Genomic DNA, 24385 nt, shown 5'->3' on the forward strand with positions numbered 1-24385 from the left:
TTCCTGTTCCCACCAAAAATTGTGAGCTGTATATACCAAACCAAGTGCAAATAGTATCTGGGTTTATTTATTTTTCTTAGTAAAGAAACATTGGTTTGTATGTTTCCTTCCTTCTTTTCTTCTTCCATTCTTTCCTTCCTTCTTCCTTTTTAATAAAATACCTGTTTTTGACAACACTTCAGCAACCAAATTAGATTATGAGGTAAAATTCACAGTCTGTCAAAAGTTCAGACCACAGGATCAAGTAACATTCTTGGGAAATAAGTCAATTTCATTAAAAAAAAAACACACACCTCATTAATACTGTCAATCTAAAATATACTGTGAGCAGAGAGAAACATCCTATAAATTGTCACTAGGTTGGCTACAGTCTTGTTTCTTCACTTTAAATTACATTCATGAATACTGCATTATATATAAAGTTAGGGCAATAATACTCACTGAGAACACAATTAGGCAAAAAGCTTATTGATTACTTATTTGAATATTCACTAGGGGACAAAACACTTGTTGGCACAAAACTCTTAAGGAGATATAATAATGTTTAATTATTCAAAATATTAATCTTCCTAAAACTTCAAAAGGCAAAAAATTCCAGTAATGTAAATATTTTTCCTTAAGATAGCTCCAAATCAGAATTCTGTTGAATGAAAACAAAACAAAACAAAACAAATATATAACAAAACAGTAAAGTTGCGTAATACTTAAAAGATCTATTCTGAGGAATAATAACAATCTTAACTAAAATGGCAAGCCAGTGAAATACATGTAAACTAGGATATATACATATATATGTTCTTTTTTAAAAGCATTTTTAAATTTTAATTTAAAAATATTTTTACCAATGTTTATGTCCAATTTCTTATGATCAGTTTAGAAAAAGATGGAGCCAGATTTGGGGAGACATATATAATAATGTCCTATTACCAAATATGTTGATACCAATATGTTGACAGGAATGTACAATCTGTCTTTTTCTTAACATCACACTTCTCATAAATTTCTACCTAACCCTTGCCTTCTTATGAAACATGAACCAATGATATTGGATAAGAATTGCAATAATTATTTCAGTAAATATAAGGATAAAATGGGTCCATGCAGAAACATTAATTACCTGAGAGAGAATAATCTTTACTTATGAAATATTTTGAAAGAAAGCCAAGTAGGCAAAAAACTAGAAAAAAAAATTTGCTAGCAAAATTAGTAAAAAATAAGGTTAATTTGCTCTCTAAATTCTTTGTTAGAAAGTTTTTCTTCACAAGCACATGGGTAGAGGGGAAAACCTTTACATTAACAATTCCAATATTCTCACTCTACAGAGACACAAGATATCACTCATTCCAATTCATGAACATCTTTGAATGTCATATTGTCCACATAATTAAATTATTACTAGTCATTAAATTAACTTATGTGTTACTTGGATTTTTTATTTTTAAACTTCAAATTCGTAAAAACTTACACATAAAATATTCTAAACGTTTCTCAGAGTACTAGTTCAGAATTCTAACTGAACTATTCTGATATGAAATATAGAAATATAGATATTTAAATACTTGCATTAGATAACAATTATTTACCTCCTTAATGACAAGGTCAAATCCAATACTAAAGGTCACAGCATAAACGCCAAAAAAGTATTGTACCTATGGCCTCCTGCTACAATGGCTATTTATTAAATCTAAGTCAGATCATGTCGTTCCACTGCTCAAAGCCCACCAACACCCTCTTCCCAAAAAATCCCTCACAGTAAAAGCCAATCCTATCTAATAAGAGTAATATGCAAATTGACCGCACCTCTGCTACATCCACAAGTCACGCCCACAAGCCACGCCCAATCAGGAGCAAGTATACAAATAAACCCAACCAAGATAGCTGCGGCCACAGAGAGCAGGAGGGAGGCTTGGGTTTCCCCAGCAATGGAGGAAGCCAAGCTTTCCACCTGCCCTTGCTGGCCTTGGCTGGGGGCGGAGCCGGGCAATTGGAGCCAGCTGGGGGGTCCCCTGCCCAGGGCCAGAGGCTTTAGGCCTTGACAGGGGCAGAGCCGGCTATTGGAGAGAACTTGTGGGGGCCCTGCCCAGTCCCCGAGGCTTTAGGCCTTGGCAGGGGTGGAGCTGGAGATTGGAGGAGATAGGTGTGAACTACAGAGGAAACACCTTTTCTGATCGCTCATTGGCTAAGCTCCCTGTATGCCACTGGTAATATTCTTAGTAACTTGGGTATAAGAATCCAAAAAAGTGATCTAGGGCTTTTCCACCACACTCCTGGAGAAAAAAACGAAGGTCTGCTGTTGGAGGGCTAAGAAATGTCATATCCTGCCCTAGGCGGTTTGGCTCAGTGGATAATGCCTAGGTTTTCCAACTGCAGGGTTCGGGTTAGATTCTGATCAAGGGCATGTACCTAAGTTGCAGGCTCCTCCCTGGCTGGGGCCTAGGTCAGGGCTCATGCAGGAGGCAACCAATCAAAGTGTTCCTCTCACTTTGATGTTTCTCTCTGTCTTTCCCTCTCTCTTCCACGCTCTCTAAAAATCAATGGAAACATATCCTCAGATGAGAAGAAAGAAAGAAAGAAAGAAAAGAAAGGAAGGAAGGAAGGAAGGAAGGAAGGAAGGAAGGAAGGAAGGAAGGAAGGAAAGAGAAAGAAAGAAAGAAAGAAAGAAAGAAAGAAAGAAAGAAAGAAAGAAAGAAAGAAAGAAAAGAAAGAAAAGAGAGAAAAAGAAAGGAAGAAAGAAAGAAAAGAGAGAAAGAAAAGAAAGAAAAGAGAGAAAAGAAAGAAAGAAAAGAAAGAAAAGAAAGAAAAGAAAGGAAAGAAAAGAAAAGAAGGAAAGAAAGAAGGAAAGAAAGAAAGAAAGAAAGAGTCATATCCTATGAAAGACACATCTTGAAATTGCCTAAAGAAAGTTGTCATTTTTTCATGGTGAAGGGACTGGAGTCTGTGTTGATGAAAACACCTTGGTGGCTGTGGTGACTGGCAGTGGCTGCAGCAGTGGGGTGATGGGGCTGGTGCCTTTCCCTGATCAGCCCGGTTGTCTCCCACAAAGGGCAGCCAGACTGCAGCTTAGGCACATCCCCTGAGGGGTCCCAGCATGTGAGAGGAGCAAGATGGGCTGAGAGGACCCCCCCTCCCCCAGTGCATGAATTTTGTGCACCGGGCCCCTACTTTCTTATAATGGTGCATGGTCCCTTCCAATTTGCCCTGCCGCACCCTGCCTTACCTCTCCTACCTGCCCTTCTAAGCTCCTTTCCCCTGCTTGCTGTATTCCACCCACTGGCCTCCTTACTGATCCTCAAGTGCACGGGCAGGCTCCTTAGGGCACTCGCACTATGAGTGGAAAGCTTCCCCTAGTAACTCCCACTGCTCACCCCCGCTTACTTATCAATCTGCTCAAATGTCACCTTCTCATGACACCTTCTCTGACCATCGATTTGAAACTGTAACTTTCCCCCACTCCTGGCACTCTCTGCTTCATTTTTTCCCAGAGCACTCAGCAGCACCTTTTAACATGCTTTATAATTGACATTTCTGTCAGTCCTTCTCCATCAGAATGTGCACTCTCAAATGGCAAGCATTTGCCTGCTTCCTTCAGTGCTGCATTTCTAGTACTTAGAACAGTGTTAGTTTATATATAACAGGTACTCAATTCATTTGCTGAATGTACATGGGTAAATGACTCTCATCTTCCCCAAAGGCTGACCTTCAGTCAGTGAGATATACCATTGCCTTCTAATCACTAAGCCTAGCAATTTGGCATCATCCTGCCCCTCCTGTCTCTGGAGTCTCTCTTTTGGTTTATTTTCTCCCTCTATTCCTACCACCATCTTCCTGGTTCAAGATTTCATTTCAATTTCTGCTTCAGTCAGGCTTGCCTCCTCACTGTCCTGGGAAAGGGACATTTTCCTAGCTTTGTTCAGACATCTTGCTACTCACCCCTGGAATGCTCTCCTCTTATTTCTAGCTTACTTAATCCCACTCATTATTTAAAACTCAATTCAAGTCTAATGTCTTTCATAAAGTTTTCCCCCACAGTTTCATGTCATGGATTTCCCTTCTCTAAACTGTCATATATTCAAACGCATTTCCAGTTTTGAACTTAATTTTTTGCTGATTGTTTTCAGTGTAATTGCTTTTCCTAGTCAGACTTAAAGCTCTATAGAAGTAAACACCTGCTTGTTAGGCCTGGCATAGTGAAATGCTTGCTTAATAGAGAGGTACTCTGCACCTGTTTAATAGAACAGATTATAAATTCTTAAAGGGTGAATGACTCACTCACACATCTTCATGCTCTCTAGTTTTTATATTTCACATAAAAAAATCAGGAAATAATTATAGCATTTAACTAAACTGAATGATGCCTCAGACTACATATAGTATGGTCTAATACTATATTATATTGAAATTTAAAATTTAGCTCTTCTTTATCCAAGTAAATAAAATAAATGTTTTCCTTCATTAATGAGCACTCAGAAACTCAATTATTTTCTGCTTTGCTAAGAATGTACTGGAGTATTTCAAATGTCACTTGGGGAACTGAATACATAACCTCTAATTCTAAAAGATTATGCTCTATACTCAGTGATGTCAAACTGATCAAATCCATACCTTTGTCAGTCCCTCATATTTTCCGTAATCTGTACTCTTCAGCCACTCCATCAGCTTGGCATATCGGAGCAAGTCTCTATGAAATGGATGATGATTGGGTAAAGTCAGTTCAATAGAGTGTTGAGCAAGAGTTGAACTCTGATCATGACCCTAGAGTGAGTGGAGTAAATAAATAAATAATCATTGATAGTATAAAGAAACATTGTTGTAACTGAAAATTCTAAACAATGACCAAATGTGGATAAGCAAAGCCAACAGAACACAGAAAAATAAAAACTGAGTACTTACTTCCTCTTTTATCATCCTGTGCATACCAACCGAACATCACCACCATAAAATAATCATAAACACTCAAGAATGGCACTTTGATAAATCAACTACTCATTTCATCTTCTAAAGGAGTTGAAAATGAATGTGTTCATGAAGCTTATCTCTCCCATATCATTTTACAATTTACTAAGCAAATAAACATCATGATACAAACTGTATTAAGAAACATACCAAATAGGAAAGTAATTTAAAACAAATTATCTACATATGTGGTATTTCCATTAGAGCCTACAATGTTTAATGGAACAGATAAAAACATATGGGATATAGAATTTTAGAACTAAGAAAGACTATAGGTGACTATATCTCGGGCTTTCCAGGATAACCACTAATGATAATAGAATTTTAATTTTTCTATTAATTTGTTAAATAAGTAACTATACTATTTTATTTTTAAACGTTGATAAGACTTCTATATAAGTAAATTAATAAGTTATCAAACTGCCTTAGAAAGGTGGTGTATCCTGACTTTTGTTTTAGAAAATATAGACCTGGTAAAATATACAATCCAATAACCTTACTTCCTACCTAGAAGAGCAAATTGAAACTCAGTGGTAAGTCATTTGTTCAGGTTACATAGAAGGAAAGCTAGAACTGGAATCTCAGTCATGTGAGTTGCACTTCTACTTCCTTTTAAAAACATGTCTAACAAAATAATTTTAACTAGACTCAAAAATTGCAACTGCCTACTAGTATCTAAAAAATAAAACAATGAAAATCTTTCCAGTTCCCTTTTGAAACAATCGAGCTCTCCTTCTCTACTTGGTCAATGTTTGTCATGGAACTCCAAGTCACTTTGAGTTCATCAGAGGTTTGGATAAGGGAGCATAGACCTGTGTGAATGTTCTTTTCTGGATGGCTGAGTGAATATAAAACTATCACAACCTCCAAAGAATCACCCAGCACTAAGAGCTTAAGTGTTGAAAAATGAAACTATTCTATATATTTAGAATGCCTTGGCACCTACATCTTTTCTGTGAAGTAAAGACTAACAATACGAACACAATAAAAATTATTAAATAAAACATGAAGATATTGCCACTGGACTATATATTATACTTTTAATTATAGTTGCCAAAGGTCAGTACGAACATTACATTTCAGAAATATTTTCTCATGGCCACATGAGAAAGATGATTGGGATTCCATTAAATCACAAGAATTAGATACTAAACATAGGTAGATATTATAATATTAGGTCTAATGATGTCTCCAAATTGTGTGTCTTAATTAGTTACACTGATGAAAAGGGAAGAATATTTGTAACTTCTTATAGCTTATAAATGTTTTCCAAATAGTCTGCCTTTATTTATAACAATATTAGATCTCTTTTTATTATCCAAAACAATTCTCATTAATTTTTCTCAATGATTCAAGACTCAAAATTATTGTTTATTTTCTTCCACAACTACTTACTCAGACCACATTTTAAATTGCATTATTTAATTTAGTGTCAGGAAAGCTTTTCAATTAAAAATCTTCTCTTCTCCTAAAAATGGGAAAATTAGTTAACATTTGTAGAGGATTTTACAGTTTCCAAAGCTCTTTCACGTATTTTATTATTCAAAGCTTTCTCTTACAAACAACCTTCTAAGATCACTATCACCTGAAAACTTCACTTCTAATATGAAGATCATCATTACTATTCAGATAAATTAAATATTATTAGTATTAACAAAACTACTTAATTTTAGAGAAAATAGTTCCAAATAACTTCAGAAAATAGGAAAATTACTTAAATTGTTTAACTAATCAATAACATTGATAACTATCACATCTAGAACTCTAATGTACAAAGAATTCTATTCTTTATATATTTTTAAAATTAAAACATTGTTTAAAGTTTACTATAAATAAAAATAAAATAGTAACAGTGACAATTTATTGAATGCCTACTACCATGCTAAGTACTTTATATATAAAAATTACAATCTTCACAATAATCTTGCAAAGTATTTTTACTCATTTAAAAAAATAGTAAGCTCTATTAATATAATTTAAAAATAATATATTAGGTTTTGTCCAAATTAATCTAAGACCAATACATTTTCTAAAACTTAGTGAATTATAAATTTCTTTAGTGTACATATTAATAGAATTTATAAATAAATTAGCTAATATTGAACACTATGCTATATCAAAGCATATGCTGAACATATAACAACATTAATCCTCATTACTACCTCAGAGGTAGATATTTTTACTACCCGCCCCCCCCCCCCCCATTATTCAGATAAGGCAGCTAAGGTGACACAAAAAGGTTAATGAACTTGTCAAAGGTCACCCAGCTAGGATGTCACCGAGCAGAGTCAAGATTTTGAATCCAGGATGTTGGCTCTGGTGTACACTCAAATATTTTGCTATACTGACTAACAGAAATGATATGTCCATGTGAAATGTTAAAAATTTTTCAAGATTTTAAAACTCTATTTTATGTCATGTTTATTTTTCTTTTAAATTTTTTTAACTTACTGATTGATTTTAGAGAGAGAGGAAGGGAGGAGAGAGAAACATTGGTTTGTTGTTCCACTTATTTATGCATTCATTGGTTGCTTCCTGTATGTGCCCTGACTAGGGATCGAACCCACAATCTGGGCACACTGGGACTACACTACCTGGCCAGGGCTAGTTTTCTTTCCTTTCTTTTTAAAAATTGACTTTAGAGAGAGAGGAAGGGAGAGGGAGAGAGAGAAAAAGAAACATCGATCAGTTGCCTCCTGTATGCACCCTGACTGGGGATCAAACCCAAAACCCAGGCATGTGCCCTGACAGGGATGTGAACCTTTCAGTGTATGGGATAAACTCCACCCAACTGAGCCACACCAGCCAGGGCATATTTTTACTTTCTTAAAGAAAAAAGAAAATCTGAAAAAAGTTCCAACAAACATCATGAACATTGATTTTAAATAATCATATTTCTTTTCTAACAGATCATCAACCAATATGCTTAAGGAAACAACTTCTGTGACATGAACTAAATACTGGTGGTCTGTTACCCAGGTTTATTTTACTATATGATGTTTCTATAAATACACATCTGACTATCTAGATCCTCAGAAAATTCACTTTCAATTAAACCTCATTAGCACTTACATATATGTATACTATGCATATGTAGTTACACAATTAGCAATTTAATATACACATTGCTATAGAGCTTTAAGTACTTTAACCTCCTTGCAAGCATCTTGAGGCTGGGAGCTACTTCTTATTCTTACATATGGACTATATGTGTACCACTCAGGGGTTCTCAAACTTTTTAAACAGGGGGCCAGTTCACTGTTCCTCAGACCGTTGGAGGGCCGGACTATAGTTTAAAAAAAAACTATGAACAAATTCCTATGCACATTGCACATATCTTATTTTAAAGTAAAAAAACAAAATGGCAAAAACACCTGCATGTGGCTCGCGGGCAGTAGTTTGAGGACGCCTGGTGTACGTAATAGGCACACAATGAAAAATGGACAAATAAATGTACAATAATGAGGTAATCAAATTTTCCAACTAGTTTGTCCCACAACCAGGAATAGAAATATCCAGGTTTCCCAACTCTTTTGCTAGTTGACCTGAAGCACTGAATTCAACACATAGAAAATCTATTTTCTGTACTTGAGACATCCTCTTCCACCTTCTTCAGCATATCCGAGGGTTTGGCAACTCTGTGGTTTTTAACATGCATCATTCACATGTAACAATACATGTTAGATTTTCAGAACTGCGAAGCATTCATTTTAAACAAGCCATTAGTTTATAAGGCAAAGAAGCAAAAAATAAATGTTTGATTGTTACAACAAACAATTAAGGGTGCAGAAAGAACTATTGTTTATGAACTGGTACTTCCAATACCATTGACAAATGTGGATAACATCACTATCATTTTTAAAAACTAAGGAATTGTGTGGTTATATTACTGAAATCATCCTGTAAGAAAAATGTGAATTAGTATTTCCTATGTGACTTCTAGATTTACTTTTTTTCTCAACACTTTTTAAGTTAAGTGAAATGTTAAGAGAGTCTTTCCCGACTTCCCCCTCACATGCTTAGTTAGATCATCTTCTTTTGTGCTCTCATATAGTATTATCATAACATTTACCCTTCCTGAGTATCTATCTCCCTTCCCTAGACTGTCAGCTATTTGAGGGCAGGCTGAGCTGCTAATCTATCCCAAATAAATGTCTGGTATGAATTTCAATCACCTGGCAAATGACATCTAAATAAATGAAGGAGTGAGTGAGTAAAAGAATGACAAGAAGAAAGGCAAGCAGAATGAGATTAAATGCCTTTTGGCTGAAATAAATTTTCACTATGGGACATTAAAAAATGGCTATAAATATGGTTAACAGGTAGCTTAAATCAGCAAGTTATAATCTATAAAGATTCTGTGGCTGTTAAGTTTAGCAAACTTTATAGAAAAATAAAAAGAATCAGAGAAGCTTTAGCCAAATTTGATGTACTCACAGGCACCGAAAGAAAGGAGGACCTATTATAGAGTTGAAGGAGAGCCTGAGTAAACTAATCAGAAATAAAATATATAGTAAATACAATTGAAAACAAGATAAGAATCCAATGTTTCAGACAGCATTTCTTAATGAACAAAATTTCCCACAATTGCTTTTGCCCAATAACCTTAATAAAAGAGATAAAGAACATAAGAAACCTAGCTTACTATACCAGATATTAAAATGCCTTTTATCAAATCCCTCTAATGTACTCTAATATTATTAATATTATTGCCACAACTTTAATTATAATATTTTTTCTATGTAAAAATGTAGACAAATGACTTATGTGAGATTAAATCAACTGGGACTTATAATTGCACTATAGTCATTTTTCTCATGTATATAAATACACAGAGCCAATGAAACATTTCATACACTTAATCAAGTCCTGGTTCTTACTTCAAAATATTGAAAAATAAAACAGGTCAAACAGTAAACATGCAACAAGTTTGGACTTAGTATCTTAATGGTATATGCAGTAAGAAAGCATAGTTATTTATATGATTTCTAGAATCAGAGAAGTTTAGTTAAAGGAACCAACAGAGGCAGTTGAGGTGCTAAATATGCACATAATTAAAAATCTTAAAATCAAATAAATTGAAGAATATGCTGAGATCCCAATGAAATACAATTTTTTGTAGGGATTTAAATTTAAGGTAATAAATAAACAACTACAAGAATATACCAGTATTAACAATAAAATAAAACTACCTGTTGAACGAAAACATTGTTGAGGTGACTGGCCAATCTCCGGGCAAAATGCTCTCGCAAATCACTGAAGCGCTGCTGCTGTTGTTTGACTGCCAGGAGCTTGTCATGGCCTGAAATCAGATTATTTCTTGATTGTTTTAATGGGTAGAAAGATTTCCCTGATGTCTCACGGGTATATTTATAAAAGTATCCATATTTAAGTTTTGAAGAACCCAAAGTTTTACTGGTTTATTTGTTTGCTTAAAAAAAAAAAAAAAAAGGTAAGGGGGAATATCTTATAGCACAGTAGTTCTCAAGAGTGGTATTTCCTCAGCATTGTTAGAAATGTGGATTCTGAGGCTTCAGCCCAGTCATACTGAATCTGGGAGTGGGTGCTGGCATTCTGTATTTTAACCAGCCTTCTAGGTGATTCTGATGCAAAGTCAAGTTTTGCAGTCACCGGCCTAGCAAAACCTTATGTTCTCTGGTCTAACCAAAGCATCTACTTTGTGCCAGGTTCTGTGGACTGTACTGAAGAAAAATCATGGTGTTAACTTGGATCACTGATGGAAGTAACTGAAATGAAAAAGTTCTTAGTGCCAATAGAAATATGTTTGGAAATAAGTGAAACTTATTTGAATAGTTAATCACGTAACCCTAAACCAGTGGTCGGCAAACTCATTAGTCAACAGAGCGGCAAACTGCCCTAAACCACTTGCCCCATGTATTTCTTGTCAAAAGTATTTTGCTAAGTTACAAACTAATCACCGATCTTTGGTCACATTTACCATTTCCAATGAACATACCTGGTCGAAGAGCTACATTCATGCACTGCAGAAGGGCATCGGCGGCATTGGTGCAGGCCTCAATGCCTCTAGAAGAAGCAAGATCTCCTTCCTGAAGGGCCTTTATATGACCTTTGGCCAAGTCCATATGGTTCTGGAATATATGTAAATATAACATTTGCACTTGCAATTTTGGGAAATTCACAGGCTACTCATTCTTATCACTAGGATTTTTAATTATTTTAAACCTTGCTCTCATAAGAAAATTAGAAAAATGCTTACAAGTGGGTTTTACATATTATCCATTATATTTTTACTAGAGGCCTGGTGCACGAAATTCATGCACAGGGACAGGGGATGTCCCTCAGCCCAGCCTGCACCCTCTCCAATCTGGGACCCCTCGAGGGAGGTCCAACTGCCCGTTTAGGGCCTAAACGGGCAGTCGGACATCCCTCTCACAATCCAGGACTGCTGGCTCCCAACTGCTCACCTGCCTGCCTTCCTGACTGCCCCTAACCGCTTCTGCCTGCCAGCCTGATCACCCCCTAACCACTCCCCTGCCAGCCGGTTTGCCCCTAACTGCCCTCCCCTGCAGGCCTGGTCACCCCTAACTGCCCTCCCCTGCAGGCCTAGGTCCCCCCCAACTGCCCTTCCCTGCAGGCCCGGTCACCCCCAACTTCCCTCCTCTGCTGGCCTGGTCACCCCTAACTGCCCTCCCCTGCAGGCTTGATCGCCCCCAACTGCCCTCCCTTGCAGGCCTGCCTTGATCAGCTGCCTCCCAACTGCCCTCCTCTGCTGGCCTGATTGGCCATAACTTCCCTCCCTTGCAGGCCTGGTCCCTCCCAACTGCCCTCTCCTGCTGGCCATCTTGTGGTGGCCATCTTGTGTCCACATGGGGGCAGCCATCTTGTGTGTTGGAGTGATGGTCAATCTGCATATTACTCTTTTATTTGATAGGATAGAGGCCTGGTGCACGGGTGGGGGCCAGCTGGTTTGCCCTGAAGGGTGTCCCGGATCAGGGTGGGGGTTCCCTTGGGGCTTGGGGCGGCCTGGGTGAGGGACCTGTGGTGGTTTGCAGGCCGGCCATGCCCCCCAGCCACCCAAGCAGAGGCCCTGGGATCTGGGATTTATTTATCTTCTACAATTGAAACTTTGTAACCTGAAGTGGAGCCAAGCCTCCTGCTTGCTCCGTGGCTGCCGCCATTTTTGTTGGGATTTATTTATCTTCTATAATTAGAACTTTGTAGCCTTGAGTGGAGGCCTGGGCCCGCCAGGGTATGTGAAAAGCTTGGCTTCCTCCATAGGCGGGGAAACCCAAGCCTCCCTCCTGCTCGCTCCATGGCTGCAGCCATCTTGGCTGGGGTTAATTTGCATACTCCTCCTGATTGGCTGGTGGGCGTGGTTTGTGGGTGTAGTGGAGTGATGGTTAATTTGCATATTACTCTTTTATTAGATAGGATTTATTCATTTTTTGCTGTTGGTAATTTATAACCACACTTACCACAAGGAACTCTATCTCAGACAGGAGTTTTACATTATTAGTGTTACTAAGGTGAATTAGGTGGTTGCTTTCAGAGATCTGGTCCATTTGTTCTTTCACACTTTGGAGCATTTCCTCATAACTGCTGAGTTTAAATTCAATCTGATCTACCTCCTGTAGAGCCTCATCCAACAGTTTCATCAGGATGTTCACTTGTTTTTCAGAGGCCATGATTGACTGGATGTTAGCCTGCAAAATTAAAAACAAAAGTAACATTGTATAGTACTTAAATGTGTAAAAGAAGTATAAAGATGAAACAGTGACAAATCTCTTTGATAGTAGAGTAACAAAGACTGGTATGTACATCTACACATCTACTTTGGTTCATCATTATGTTTATATTCCACTTTTTTTTTTTTTTAATCCTCACTTGAGGAGTGAAGATATTTTTTCCATTGATTTTTAGAGAGTGGAAGGGAATGGGGGAGGAGAAAAACATCGATGTGAGAGAGACATATCGAAATGGCTGTCTCCTACACACGCCCTGACCCAGGGCGGGGATTGAACCTGCAACAAGGTATGTGCCCTTGACCTGGAATCGAACCCCTGACCCTCTGGTGCTCAGGCTGACACTCTAACCACTGAGCAATGCTGGCCAGGGCTATGTTGCACTTTTTACACAGCATTTCAAGAAGGTACACTTGCCTCTATGTCAAGGTTAGGGACCAGGTCTCAGTATTTTATATTTTCACAGACTGTACAAGTGCATTTCTGTCCCATTATATATCACTAGATGCCCGATGTACAAAATTCGTGCAAGAGTAGGCCTTTCTTCCCCTGACTACTGGCACTGTCTTCCCTCTGGCACCTGGGACCCAGGCTTCCCTTGCAGCCTTGCTTCATCTGGAAGGTCATCTGGTCTAATTAGCATATTATGGTTTTATTATTATAGATTAGTAATGGTATATTCTCATTTCTGTAAATTAAGGGGCCATAGACTATGTAACCTCCAACATTTCTTCCAATTCTACTAACTATAGGAATTTTCTATATTCCTTAACATTTATGTAAAACCTTAAACAAAAGCATAATCACCTATGTAACACCTTAGGCAAGAGGCTAGCAGTGGTATACCAATCTCTGAGGTTGCATGGAACTAATTTATAACTGCAGTACAATTTGTACTAATAGGATATGGAAGAGCATATAGCCATAAGAAAGTTTCTTCTATGGTCTTTTCTCTTTTTTTGTTTGTTTGCAACTACATATTTTTTCTAGGCAAAGCAGTAACAAACCACCATTCCCTTATCACTGTTTTCTAAATGTTTCTGATTACTGTTTTTAATTCCCTGAAATATAGAAGTTGCCAAATCCAAAATTAAACTGCAAAGCAATATAATGACTTGGAACATACGTATATGCAATATTAATTAGAAAATATAAACCATTAAGCCACATTAAGAAGGCAGGTAACATGTTAGGAGGAAAAAACTTGGACAAGGAATAAAAAGTTAAAATACCCAAATTCTTTAACTCTTAAAATATTCCTTATTCTCTGAATGTTTTTCTTAAATGTTTACCTTGTCTAAACAAAACAAAAAACTCCAAGTGTTCATATTAGATTTTTTTCACATCACCACTGCTCCTTTTAGCTCTCTACTTTCTAAAGGTGTGCATTTAGATACAGACTCAGAAACTGTGTATACAAGTTAAAGGATCTATTCCAAAACACTTCAGCAGAGGAGTCAAACATCCTTTCCACTGACTCTCCTGTTTTCACCACACTTATTCTGCTCCCTTTTGGTAAATGATTCCCTTATTTCAACCCAATTTCTCTCTAATTTGTACCTGCCCCCCCCCTCCCCCCAACACCAACCACAAAAATGCTATTCTTTTGCACTGAACTATTCTGAGGTGTTTCAGAGGCTGGGTAAGTCAACTCCTAAGTTGGTTTCTGGCTGGCTACTTCATTTCATATCAAGAACCTCTCAAAATCCATAACCTTAGCCAACTGCCTTCACTGGCCTAACTGGCAGGAATGGTTCTGACATTTGATCAAGAACAGTGAAAGACGGATGGCAGCAGGTAATAAAGACAGCAATAATCACACAGGAGGCAGTAAAATGGGATTATCACTAGTCTTCTCAATCCACTACAGATCACTAATGATAGATTACAAAATAGTCTTACCCCATCTAGCACCTGCAGCTCTCTGGACAACCTTTCAGCAAAGGCCTCAGCATTAGAAATTGCATATTCACAGCCTTCCATTATGATTTCAATATCCTGCTCTTCTCGCGCATTTAACTCTTGGTATTCATCTACTGCTTCTTCATCACCTCCTGTCACACTCTGGTTTTCTCCACTTGGAACAGATTCTTAAAGAAGGTAAAAATTAAAATAGTAAAAAAGTAGGAAGGACAGTAACATGGTACTTATAAGTAAGGTCAATTATAAACACAGGTCACATTTAGTGGCTGAAAAATAGGAAAGTGGTCACATTCAGTGGCTGAAAAATAGGAAAGTGATTCAAAATATATGAAAAACTTATTTTTATAAAAATTGGCACATGTTAATATGTTTATTATAAAAAAACAAACATGCAGTCTAATTCACTGACTTGTGTTAAAATAGGCTTTAGTCCCAATTTCCCCAAACCCAATTAAATTAAAAAACAAATACAAAAACAGAAACAAAACACATGAAACAAGCCTAGCCTTTTTTTATCCTGCCTGAGGTGCTTGTTGCTCTAACAAAACAATTAAAAATTTAGGACACAAGAAAACAACTTGCTTTCCTTCTTATCCAGGTAACATTTTTCTTCTGTTATTTTTACACAGCATTGTTCTTTTCGCCTTTGTAACAATGTTGTTTTCTTTTTTTTTTTCCGTAACTTTTAATTGAAATGAAAAAATGCATCTACAATTCACTATTTATTTTGGGCACTGAAAATATTAACTGATATTTCCATTTCTTTGTTTAAAAAAGTTTCACATGCATTGATAAAATTTCTAAAGATCAGCTATTGAAGCTTTCTCAACAACTCTATAGTGAAAAGAGCAACAACAACATGGCTGTTCAAAATTATAGAAATTTACATGGGTCCTTATGCTTCATAACAAAAGACCAAGAGATCAAATCTGAGGTGCTTTCTAGATAAATGTTTCAGTTCAATTTTTTTTAATACACTTAGCATGTGAGATTTTATATAAAACTTGAGGTTAAAAGAGGTAAAAAAAATAATTCTTATCCCCAAAGTAAATCTCTATTAAATAAAGTTACTGATTTTCATAAACTCAATGGGACACGATTTAAATCACAAACACTGGATGCTTTAAATATACATTATTTTCTATGAAAATATTTACATTCAGTATGACTTGACATGTTAATTCATCCTAGAACAAAACCCAGCTATTTCTAAGTAACAAAGAACTCTTAAGAATTGATAATTAGGCACATTTAGCTAACATCTGAGACCAAAAAAAAAAAAAAAAAATTGGAAACTAAAACTTTTGGTACATGCAATTGCAGATTACAGTATATAAATATAAGTTCTTTAGAGAGGCATCACCAAGCTCCTTGTCTTTTGAATGAGTCCATTTTAGCTCATTGTGGAAATGTTAAACTGTCCTGTGTGACAGCTTATTAGCCACCAGGGAGCAGGGACTGTCCCAAACATTCTGTACCGCTCTTTACACAGTAGATATGTAAGATAAACAAACACTAAAAAATAAAATAAACAAACACTTTAAAAGTTCATAACTGTTTCAGAAGTATTTTCTCTCCCATGGAACAGTTCTTTGGAAATTAATAGTTAATAGTATCATTAATTTTATGACCGTATGGATTTTGTAGTAATAAACGTGTCCCTGAACGCAATTTCATAAAATATGCAACCAATAGCACATAACAATGGCAAGTAATAAAAATATACAGAATAGAATAAGAAGAAAAGGTGTTACGCACCTTCTGTAACTTTAGGCAGTTCTGGAGAGTAAAAAGGTATGAAAAAAGCAGAGGAAAGTAAGCAAAGAATATTAGCTGGGTAGAAAAGTATACAGGCTTAAATATTTAAAATACTACCCATATTTCATTCATGCTAAATCAAGGTTTAAAAGACAATGTCAAAATTAATTACAAAGTGGAAAAATCCATAAGAAGCTACATTTCCAGAGTTTATTTTTCTTATTCATTTTCAGACAGTTACTAAAAATACATTTATCTTTCTATTTTTTCTTAGTTTTTTAAGAAATACTACTGACTAGTCCTTGTAGGAGAAAACTGGGAAACAGATCACTTCCTGGGGATTATTTCTAGGTCAGTTGTGACTCATGCATTTAGTCTAGTCATTTTCACTCCAAGACCAAACCTTTCTTTACCAGGACTGACACACCCTCACAATGGATTAGTCATAAGACACTGTTAGAAAGGACAAAATTGAAGCAATTAAAAAACACAGAAGATATCAGTTTGAGCTGGCATTTAAGGATTCAACTCAAAGATTTTAAAAAAAATCTGGTTACAAAAGTGAAAAAGAAAAGGCCAACTGAATACTTCACTCTACTTCAACTGCTAACAAAGTCCTCTTTTAAAAATTATATTCTGTTGAGAATAAAAACTACTAAATTACCACTGCTCACATTCACAATGAACAGTCTTACTTACTTGAATGATTATCTCTTAAAAGGAGATGGTGATCATTTGTTTGTTTTCTAACATCACTCAAAGATTGGACATCTAATTTTTTTTTTAAATGGGAATTAATGGCCATGATTTTAAAGTCCAGTAAAACATTAAAACAGGTTTGTAAACTGACCTCCACTAAGCCAACACAATGCTTATTTGATTTATAGAATGTGATTTTCAAAATGAGATCCTTAAAGATCTTCTCTCAGTATTCTTAAGATTGATCTCAATTTGGGTTAATATTTATAAAAATGAAAACGTCTACATCTTTGTTTTAGGCCCTGAAAAATTAAACTTTTTTTTAAGATAGACACTTCATTCTCAATAACAGTAATCTTCTTCTCATTATTAATTTTGGTAATATTTCTTAATGAGGTAAATATAGGCAGGGTATATATTTTCCCATATTGTTGACTTCATAAAATGTATTGGTTTAAAATACATATTAGGCAAGAAATAACATCTGAGGATAAGTAATATTTGAAAAGAGGACAGAAAGCTTTGAAATCCACTTAACAGAATGTTCAACCTTGAAATTTAAAAATAAATAAACAAATAAGTAAATAAATGCCAGTTAAAATTAAACCACTATTTAAGGCATGAAAAACTACCATACAGTTTTTGAAGGTCAACACACTCTATCACCAAGACACTGGAGTCTGATGGTGAGAGGGCAACCCCGAGGGTTCCTACACAAGGCCAGCTTTACTGGGGGGAGGAGCACGAGGCCTAACAGATGTGACCTGACTCTGCAAGTTCTAAGCATTAAGCCTGAAACCAATAATCAGCTCACTAATTTATAACTGATGAGAAAGAATACTACATTTAAGGAGAGCAAGACCCATGGCCAAACAAAAAGAGTAAGTAAAACAACATAGAAAAAAGACAGACATAAGTGACTAAGAAAAGGAATCGTTTGAGGCATCTGAAACTGCTGTTTTTATAGGTCAGATTGGATGAATATTGGCAATTTCAGATGTTGACAAAATAGAAGATTCTATTTTTAAATGTTAATACACAACTTAGGACAAATCTAATTTTTTCCTCAATCAAGAGGAGCAACACTCTGTTCTTTCAACTGCTTTTTTTGAGATAAAGAATATAACACAAATTGTATCTACAAGGCATACAGAACCATTTTCTTACAATGTTATATCTTTAAGAAAGTTTAAAAGAATAAATCTCATATATTTTCAATAATTAACAGTAGAGTTTTTGTCCTGCATCACAAAACAATCTGTAGTAACATTCCTGAAGATATACTGATCAAAATTATCCTAATTAACTTCATGTCTAAGGATTTTATCCTGATAACATAATAACTAATATTTATTGAGTACTTACTATATATTTGGCATTGCTCTAATCATGTTCATATATTAAGTAATTTAATCCTCACAACAGTACTATGGGGGAGATACTTTTATTACCTCTATTTCTGAGATAAGGGAAACTGAAACACAGAATAATCCAAGTCACACAGCTAGTAAGTGTCAAAGCCAGGATTTGAACCCAGGCAATCTCCCTCCAGAGTTGTATTCTTAACCATTACAACTATACACCTATACTCGGCACAAAAATACAGCTACAAAGATATCCATCTTAGAGTTTTTCAAAATAAGCAAAGATTGGTCCAGCCGGTGTGGCTCAGTGGTTGAGCGCCGATCTATGAACCGGGAGGGCAGGTTTGATTCCAGGCTGGGGAATGTGCCCAGGTTGTGGGCTCTATCCCCAGTGTGGGGCATGCAGAAGGCAGCCAATCAGTGATTCTCTCTCATCACTGATGTTTCTCTCTCTCTCCTTCTCCCTTCCTCTCTGAAATCAATAAAAACATATATTAAAAAAAAGCAAATATTGAAAAATTAAAAGTAAATGGCTAAATAAATTATAGCATACCCATATAATGGATTACTATGGTGCCATTAAAAATAAGGTTGGGCCGAAACCTGTTTGGCTCAGTGGATAGAGCGTCGGTCTGCGGACTGAAAAGTCCCGGGTTCGATTCCGGTCAAGGGCATGTACATTGGTTGCGGGCACATCCCCGGTAGGGGGTGTGCAGGAGGCAGCTGGTCGATGTTTCTCTCTCATCGATGTTTCTAGCTCTCTATCCCTCTCCCTTCCTCTCTGTGAAAAGTCAATAAAATATATTTAAAAAAAAAAATAAGGTTGGGTATTTAATAACATGGAAAATGTTCATGATATGTTATATGAAAAAGCAAGTTACAAAACAATGCAAATTTCTTCATTTGAAAAATTATATATGCATAGACTAGAAGAATTCTAACAAAATGTTATCTCTGAGGATTAAGTTTATGTGATTTTTATTTATTTAATTTAATGTATCAATTATCTATAATGGTCCTATAATGAACAATTACTTCTGCAATAAAAATTGTCTTTAAATTCTTTTAAAAAAAAGGTAACTCAGTGTTCTAATTACTTTGAATAATATCAAATTATATATTCAGTTATAGATACAACTGATTTCACATGGACATTTTTATTTAACTTTACCTTCCAAAAGCTGTGAACTGACATTGACAAAATCAATTTTCTTCCGGAGATAGCGTTGATTCAATTTCCAAATGCATGAAATAAATGCATTCTTTTCAGCAGTGCTGCTGGCAACCCATTTATATATTTTTTCAAAATGTAAATCAAATTCAGGATTTTCCTGAAATAAAAATATACAAGATATTGTTTTTGATCATATCCCATTTTCATTACTGTAAAATGTACATTTCAATAAAACAAAAAGAAGTTGAAGCTGTTCTTGGGAAAAAAAATCACCATTAAAAATCGCTAAGTGACTTGTAGAGAATGGCTCAGAGAATTCAATTTAGAGCAAAAACATTGTTTACCTCTGAAAAGAAGCTAGACTAAAAACAACATAGTGCTTTGGTAATTTTCTTCCTATCTCCCTGAAGTCTATGAGTAAAAGTATAGGATGTCTATTTAATGGCTTTGTGTCTCAGCTTCCTAATCTGCAAAATTACAATCGTCTCTTGCTTTGATGCAGACCTAATTTTTCTTTTTAAATTGCCTATGGGGTTTTAGAGTTTTACCTCTTCTTTGATAATGTACTTTATTCAAAACTATGATTTGACACTAATCCCTTGATAAAGAATATATCACTAATTATAACATACTAGAGGCCTGGTGCATGAAATTCGTGCACAGGGGGGGGGAGAGAAGGGGAGAAGTGTGTCCCTCAGCCCAGCCTGCACCCTCTCCAATCTGGGACCCCTCGAGGGATGTCCGACTGCCCACTGGGATCGGGCCTAAACGGGCAGTCAGACATCCCTCCCACAATTCAGGACTGCTGGCTCCCAACCGCTCGCCTGCCTGCCTGCCTGCCTGCCTGAGTGCCCCTAACCGCTCTGCCTGCCAGCCTGATCACCCCCTAACCACTCCCCTGCCAGCCTGATCGACACCTAACTGCTCCCCTGCCAGCCCGATTACCCCTAACTGCCCACCCCTGCTGGCCTGGTCACCCCTAACTGTCCTCCCCTGCCAGCCTGGTCACCCCCAACTGCCCTCTCTTGCCAGCATGGTTGCCCCCAACTGCCTTCCCCTGCCGGCATGGTCGCTCCCAACTGCCCTCCCCTGCCAGCATGGTCGCTCCCAACTGCCCTCCCCTGCAGGCCTGGTCCCCCCCAACTGCCCTCCCTTTCAGGCCTGGTCCCTCCAAACTGCCCTCCCCTGATTGCTTGATTGCCCACAACTACCCTCCCCTGCCAGCCATCTTGTGGCAGCCATCTTGTGTCCACATGGGGGCAGCCATCTTGTATATTGGAGTGATGGTCAATTTGCATATCACCTCTTTATTATATAGGATAAGAAAAAATACAATCTATATCCTTGTGTGGTTTTCTCCAGAACAGGTCAGGTAAAAAGCAGAGACTGCCCCTGTTTTCAATTCTGAAAATAGAGAATGATTAAAGGTATCTCAAAAGTCAAAAAGAAGCTCATCTGATGTGAAGAAATTGCACTATGCTACATGTCTCTTGAGCCACATTACAGCAATAATTTCATGCCAGCCTAATTCTCCCTTGAATGTAAAACTACTTTACTACAATATAAAAATGAAAACATATGGACATATACTTTTCTTCATATCCAAAGAATTAAAAAAAATAGGCTCAAATGTTCTCAATAGTTTACAGAAGGCGAATAATATATTCAATTAATTTAAAGTGTTATTTAGGGGAAACAAAATGTAAATAAAGACCTTAAAGGCAAGGGAAGTTATATCAGACTTATATTGTGAAGACTTGGGATAATTTAGGGATCAGAATTTGACCGTGTGTGGTACAATCATATTATAGTAGTATGGAACTACTAATTTTGTTTATATCTCAATAAACAGAATTGAATGTCAAAAGATTAAAAACCTACATTTACAATGAATAGGTAGTTGCATTATTACTTACAAAAAAAATCTAAGAGTATTGGCAACTAATATGAAACTTGATGGGAAATGGTCTCTTCTCTGGGAATATTTCCCATAATGCCATAAAACAAGCTGAGTGCTCCAGTGGCAACACTCACACAAATCAATGTGTGATACTAAATGCCTAATGTTAGGCTATGTATAAAAATTTTATGTTTTATATCCATATATAGCATATACACATCAAAGTGCCTACGTAAAATAAAAAAATCCATTAAGCAAGTCAGCAATGAGGCGTCATCTGTGAGAAGGCATTCCAATAAGCATTCAGCCAAGTTAGCGAATTATGCAGTCAATGGGGTTATGAAGTGGAAATCTATTGAAGGAAAAAAGGCTTTTCAATAAAGGTATGTTTCTAAAAAGCCCTTAAAGTATTTTCTCTTAAACAGAAATCTACCAAAAGAGTCTCTACTCTTGATCCCTCCCCAGAGTAACAGAAATTATTTATTAAATAATTTATTAAAGTATTTTTAAAATCCCATTTTGATTTTCTTTCCAAACATACACATACACTCAAAACATCCGCAAAACCCTGTTTCTACAGTTTTCTAAAAACAGGGTGCTCCTTAGGAATAAAAGCAAAGGCCCCGTTTGTACTGAAGAAAAGGCATTCTCTGTATTTGAAAGAAATCTGAATTCTACAGATATGCAGGGCTCTCCTAAAGTTGTTTTAGCTTAATTAAAAAATTATTTTTCACCTGACTCAACTGCCTGTCATTTTGTCCAGTTTTCAATTCCTCACAGGTTGGTACCAGGGTAAGAGTAAAACAAGAATTTTATGTTATCAGATTACTCTACAAAGGTAGTTTTTACTTCTTTGTGTCTGTTTAATAAATGTATGAGACTTAAAGAGTTAAATCAAAGGGCGCCTGTAATGACATTAATGCCAGCCTTGCTGTTAGCCCCATCAACAGTGCAAGGGGATGTGGTACCAAGCATTCTCTGGAGCTCTGGAGTTGCCTTTGGACTGCAGAGGAAGATGAGGAGTGGGAAGCACCTAAGTTAATCAGAGGAGTTCTACTTGATTTCTTTGAATAAGGTATTGCTGTGGAAATCCATGAATTGTCAGTAATAAAGGTGGCCCTTTAACATGATTACCATCTTTCTCAGCTTTCTTGGGAGTTTAAATATGACTTAAATGAAAGGTGTAATATTTATATCCTTATATCTTATTCTTTAAATTCCTTAAAATAAGGTGTGTAACTCACTATCATTTCCTTTAATTGAGCCATAAACATCAGACAATGGCCTCAAAAGGTGCTTCAGTTGGTGATTCCATATTAATTCGTGAGGACCAAGAAAGACGTACTTTGCTTGTATTACATGTCTTTTTGAACTAAGTTTTCCTGGAACAATGATTTTTTTTTAAAACAACAATACACTGTTTTAAATCTGTACTATTTTATGGATTTTATACTAAGTATACTTGACTTATATACAGAAATGCACAAAGTTATTTTGCTCTAGTTTATGTCTTGTACACAAACATAACTGTAGCTCAAAGAAAGCAAAAACAATGAAACAAACATACATATGTACTTATTTTCAGTAGCCTAAGAGTGGGGAATGGGAGAATGGAAAGTTGAAAGATACAGTTTAGACTAATTCTTATTTAGCTGATGGACTAGTAGATCACAAAACAGCAAGATTAGACCCTTTTAAAAGATATAATACTATGCCATAAAATGAAAGACACCTTTTGAACACAGGTAAAAAAAAAAAAAAAAAAAAGAAAGCACCTAAAAAAACCCATACTTTAATAGCATCTTTGGCATCTACCACAGCAAGGTCTCGAAGGGCCCAAGCAATTTGCCTTTTGTAGAAATCTCCTTTATCAGATTTCTTGACTTTGACCACCTTCACCTGCACAGGGCGTTCAGTTGTCACTGTTGAATGAAACACACACTTATATTAGAAATATTATTCACTTACTCATTTGTCATTCATCCATTCATTCATTCATTGCAAATATAGCTGTCAGTTGCCTATACACTATACTAAAAAAAGGAGCAACTTTTCATAACAAATGCTATGACTGAAGAATACTCAGAATACTAATGAAAAATTCTAAATCATACTAGAGGGCCAGAGGCAGATTGCTTGAGAAATGAAGCTCTTAAAACTCAACAAGAGCTGAAACCGGTTTGGCTCAGTGGATAGAGCGTCGGTCTGTGGACTGAAAGGTCCCAGGTTCGATTCCGGTCAAGGGCATGTACATTGGTTGCGGGCACATCCCCGGTGGGGGGTGTGCAGGAGGCAGCTGGTTGATGTTTCTCTCTCATCGATGTTTCTAGCTCTCTATCCCTCTCCCTTCCTCTCTGTAAAAGAACAATAAAAATATTAAAAAAAACAAACAACTCAACAAGGAAAAAAAAACTGATTAAAAAATGGGCCAAAAACCTTGACACCTCACCAAGAGGAGACACAGATCACAAAGAAGCATATGAAAACATGCTCCACAAATTAAAACAACAATAAGCTAACACTACACACCTATTAATGTGGCCAAAATCTGAAACACTAACAATACAAAATGCTGGTGAGGATGGGAAGCAACAGGAATTCTCATACATTGCTGGTGGAAATGCAAATAGTACAGTCACTCTGGAAAATAGTTTCTCGGTTTCTTACAAAACTAAACATACTCCTACCATACAATCCAGCCATTGTACTCTTTGTCATCCACCCAAAGGAGCTGAAAACAAATGTCTTCACAAAAACCTACACACTGATGTTTATAGCTGCTTTATTCATAATTGCAAAATTTGAAAGCAACCAAGATGTCCTTCAGTAGGTGAATAAATTGTGGTATATCCAGACAATGGAATGTTATTCAGAACTAAAAAGAAATGAA

General features: G+C 36.4%; 1 protein-coding gene across 3 annotated transcripts in view; it reads right to left on the reverse strand.

The window, feature by feature from the left end:
- The window catches only part of EXOC1 (exocyst complex component 1), a 53044-nt gene that overhangs the window by 22015 nt on the left and 6644 nt on the right, over positions 1–24385 (reverse strand). For all 3 annotated transcript variants that reach the window (XM_079769358.1, XM_079769359.1, XM_079769357.1), the window contains exons 3-9: positions 23287–23417; positions 19593–19752; positions 14580–14767; positions 12411–12638; positions 10931–11063; positions 10146–10255; positions 4603–4752 (exon numbers count right to left, since the gene is read on the reverse strand). In XM_079769358.1, the coding sequence (XP_079625484.1) occupies positions 4603–4752; positions 10146–10255; positions 10931–11063; positions 12411–12638; positions 14580–14767; positions 19593–19752; positions 23287–23417 (1100 nt within the window). The remainder of the gene's footprint in view (positions 1–4602; positions 4753–10145; positions 10256–10930; positions 11064–12410; positions 12639–14579; positions 14768–19592; positions 19753–23286; positions 23418–24385) is intronic.

Source organism: Cnephaeus nilssonii, assembly GCF_951640355.1.
Source record: "Cnephaeus nilssonii genome assembly, chromosome: 1".
NCBI classification, from domain to species: Eukaryota; Metazoa; Chordata; class Mammalia; order Chiroptera; family Vespertilionidae; genus Cnephaeus; species Cnephaeus nilssonii.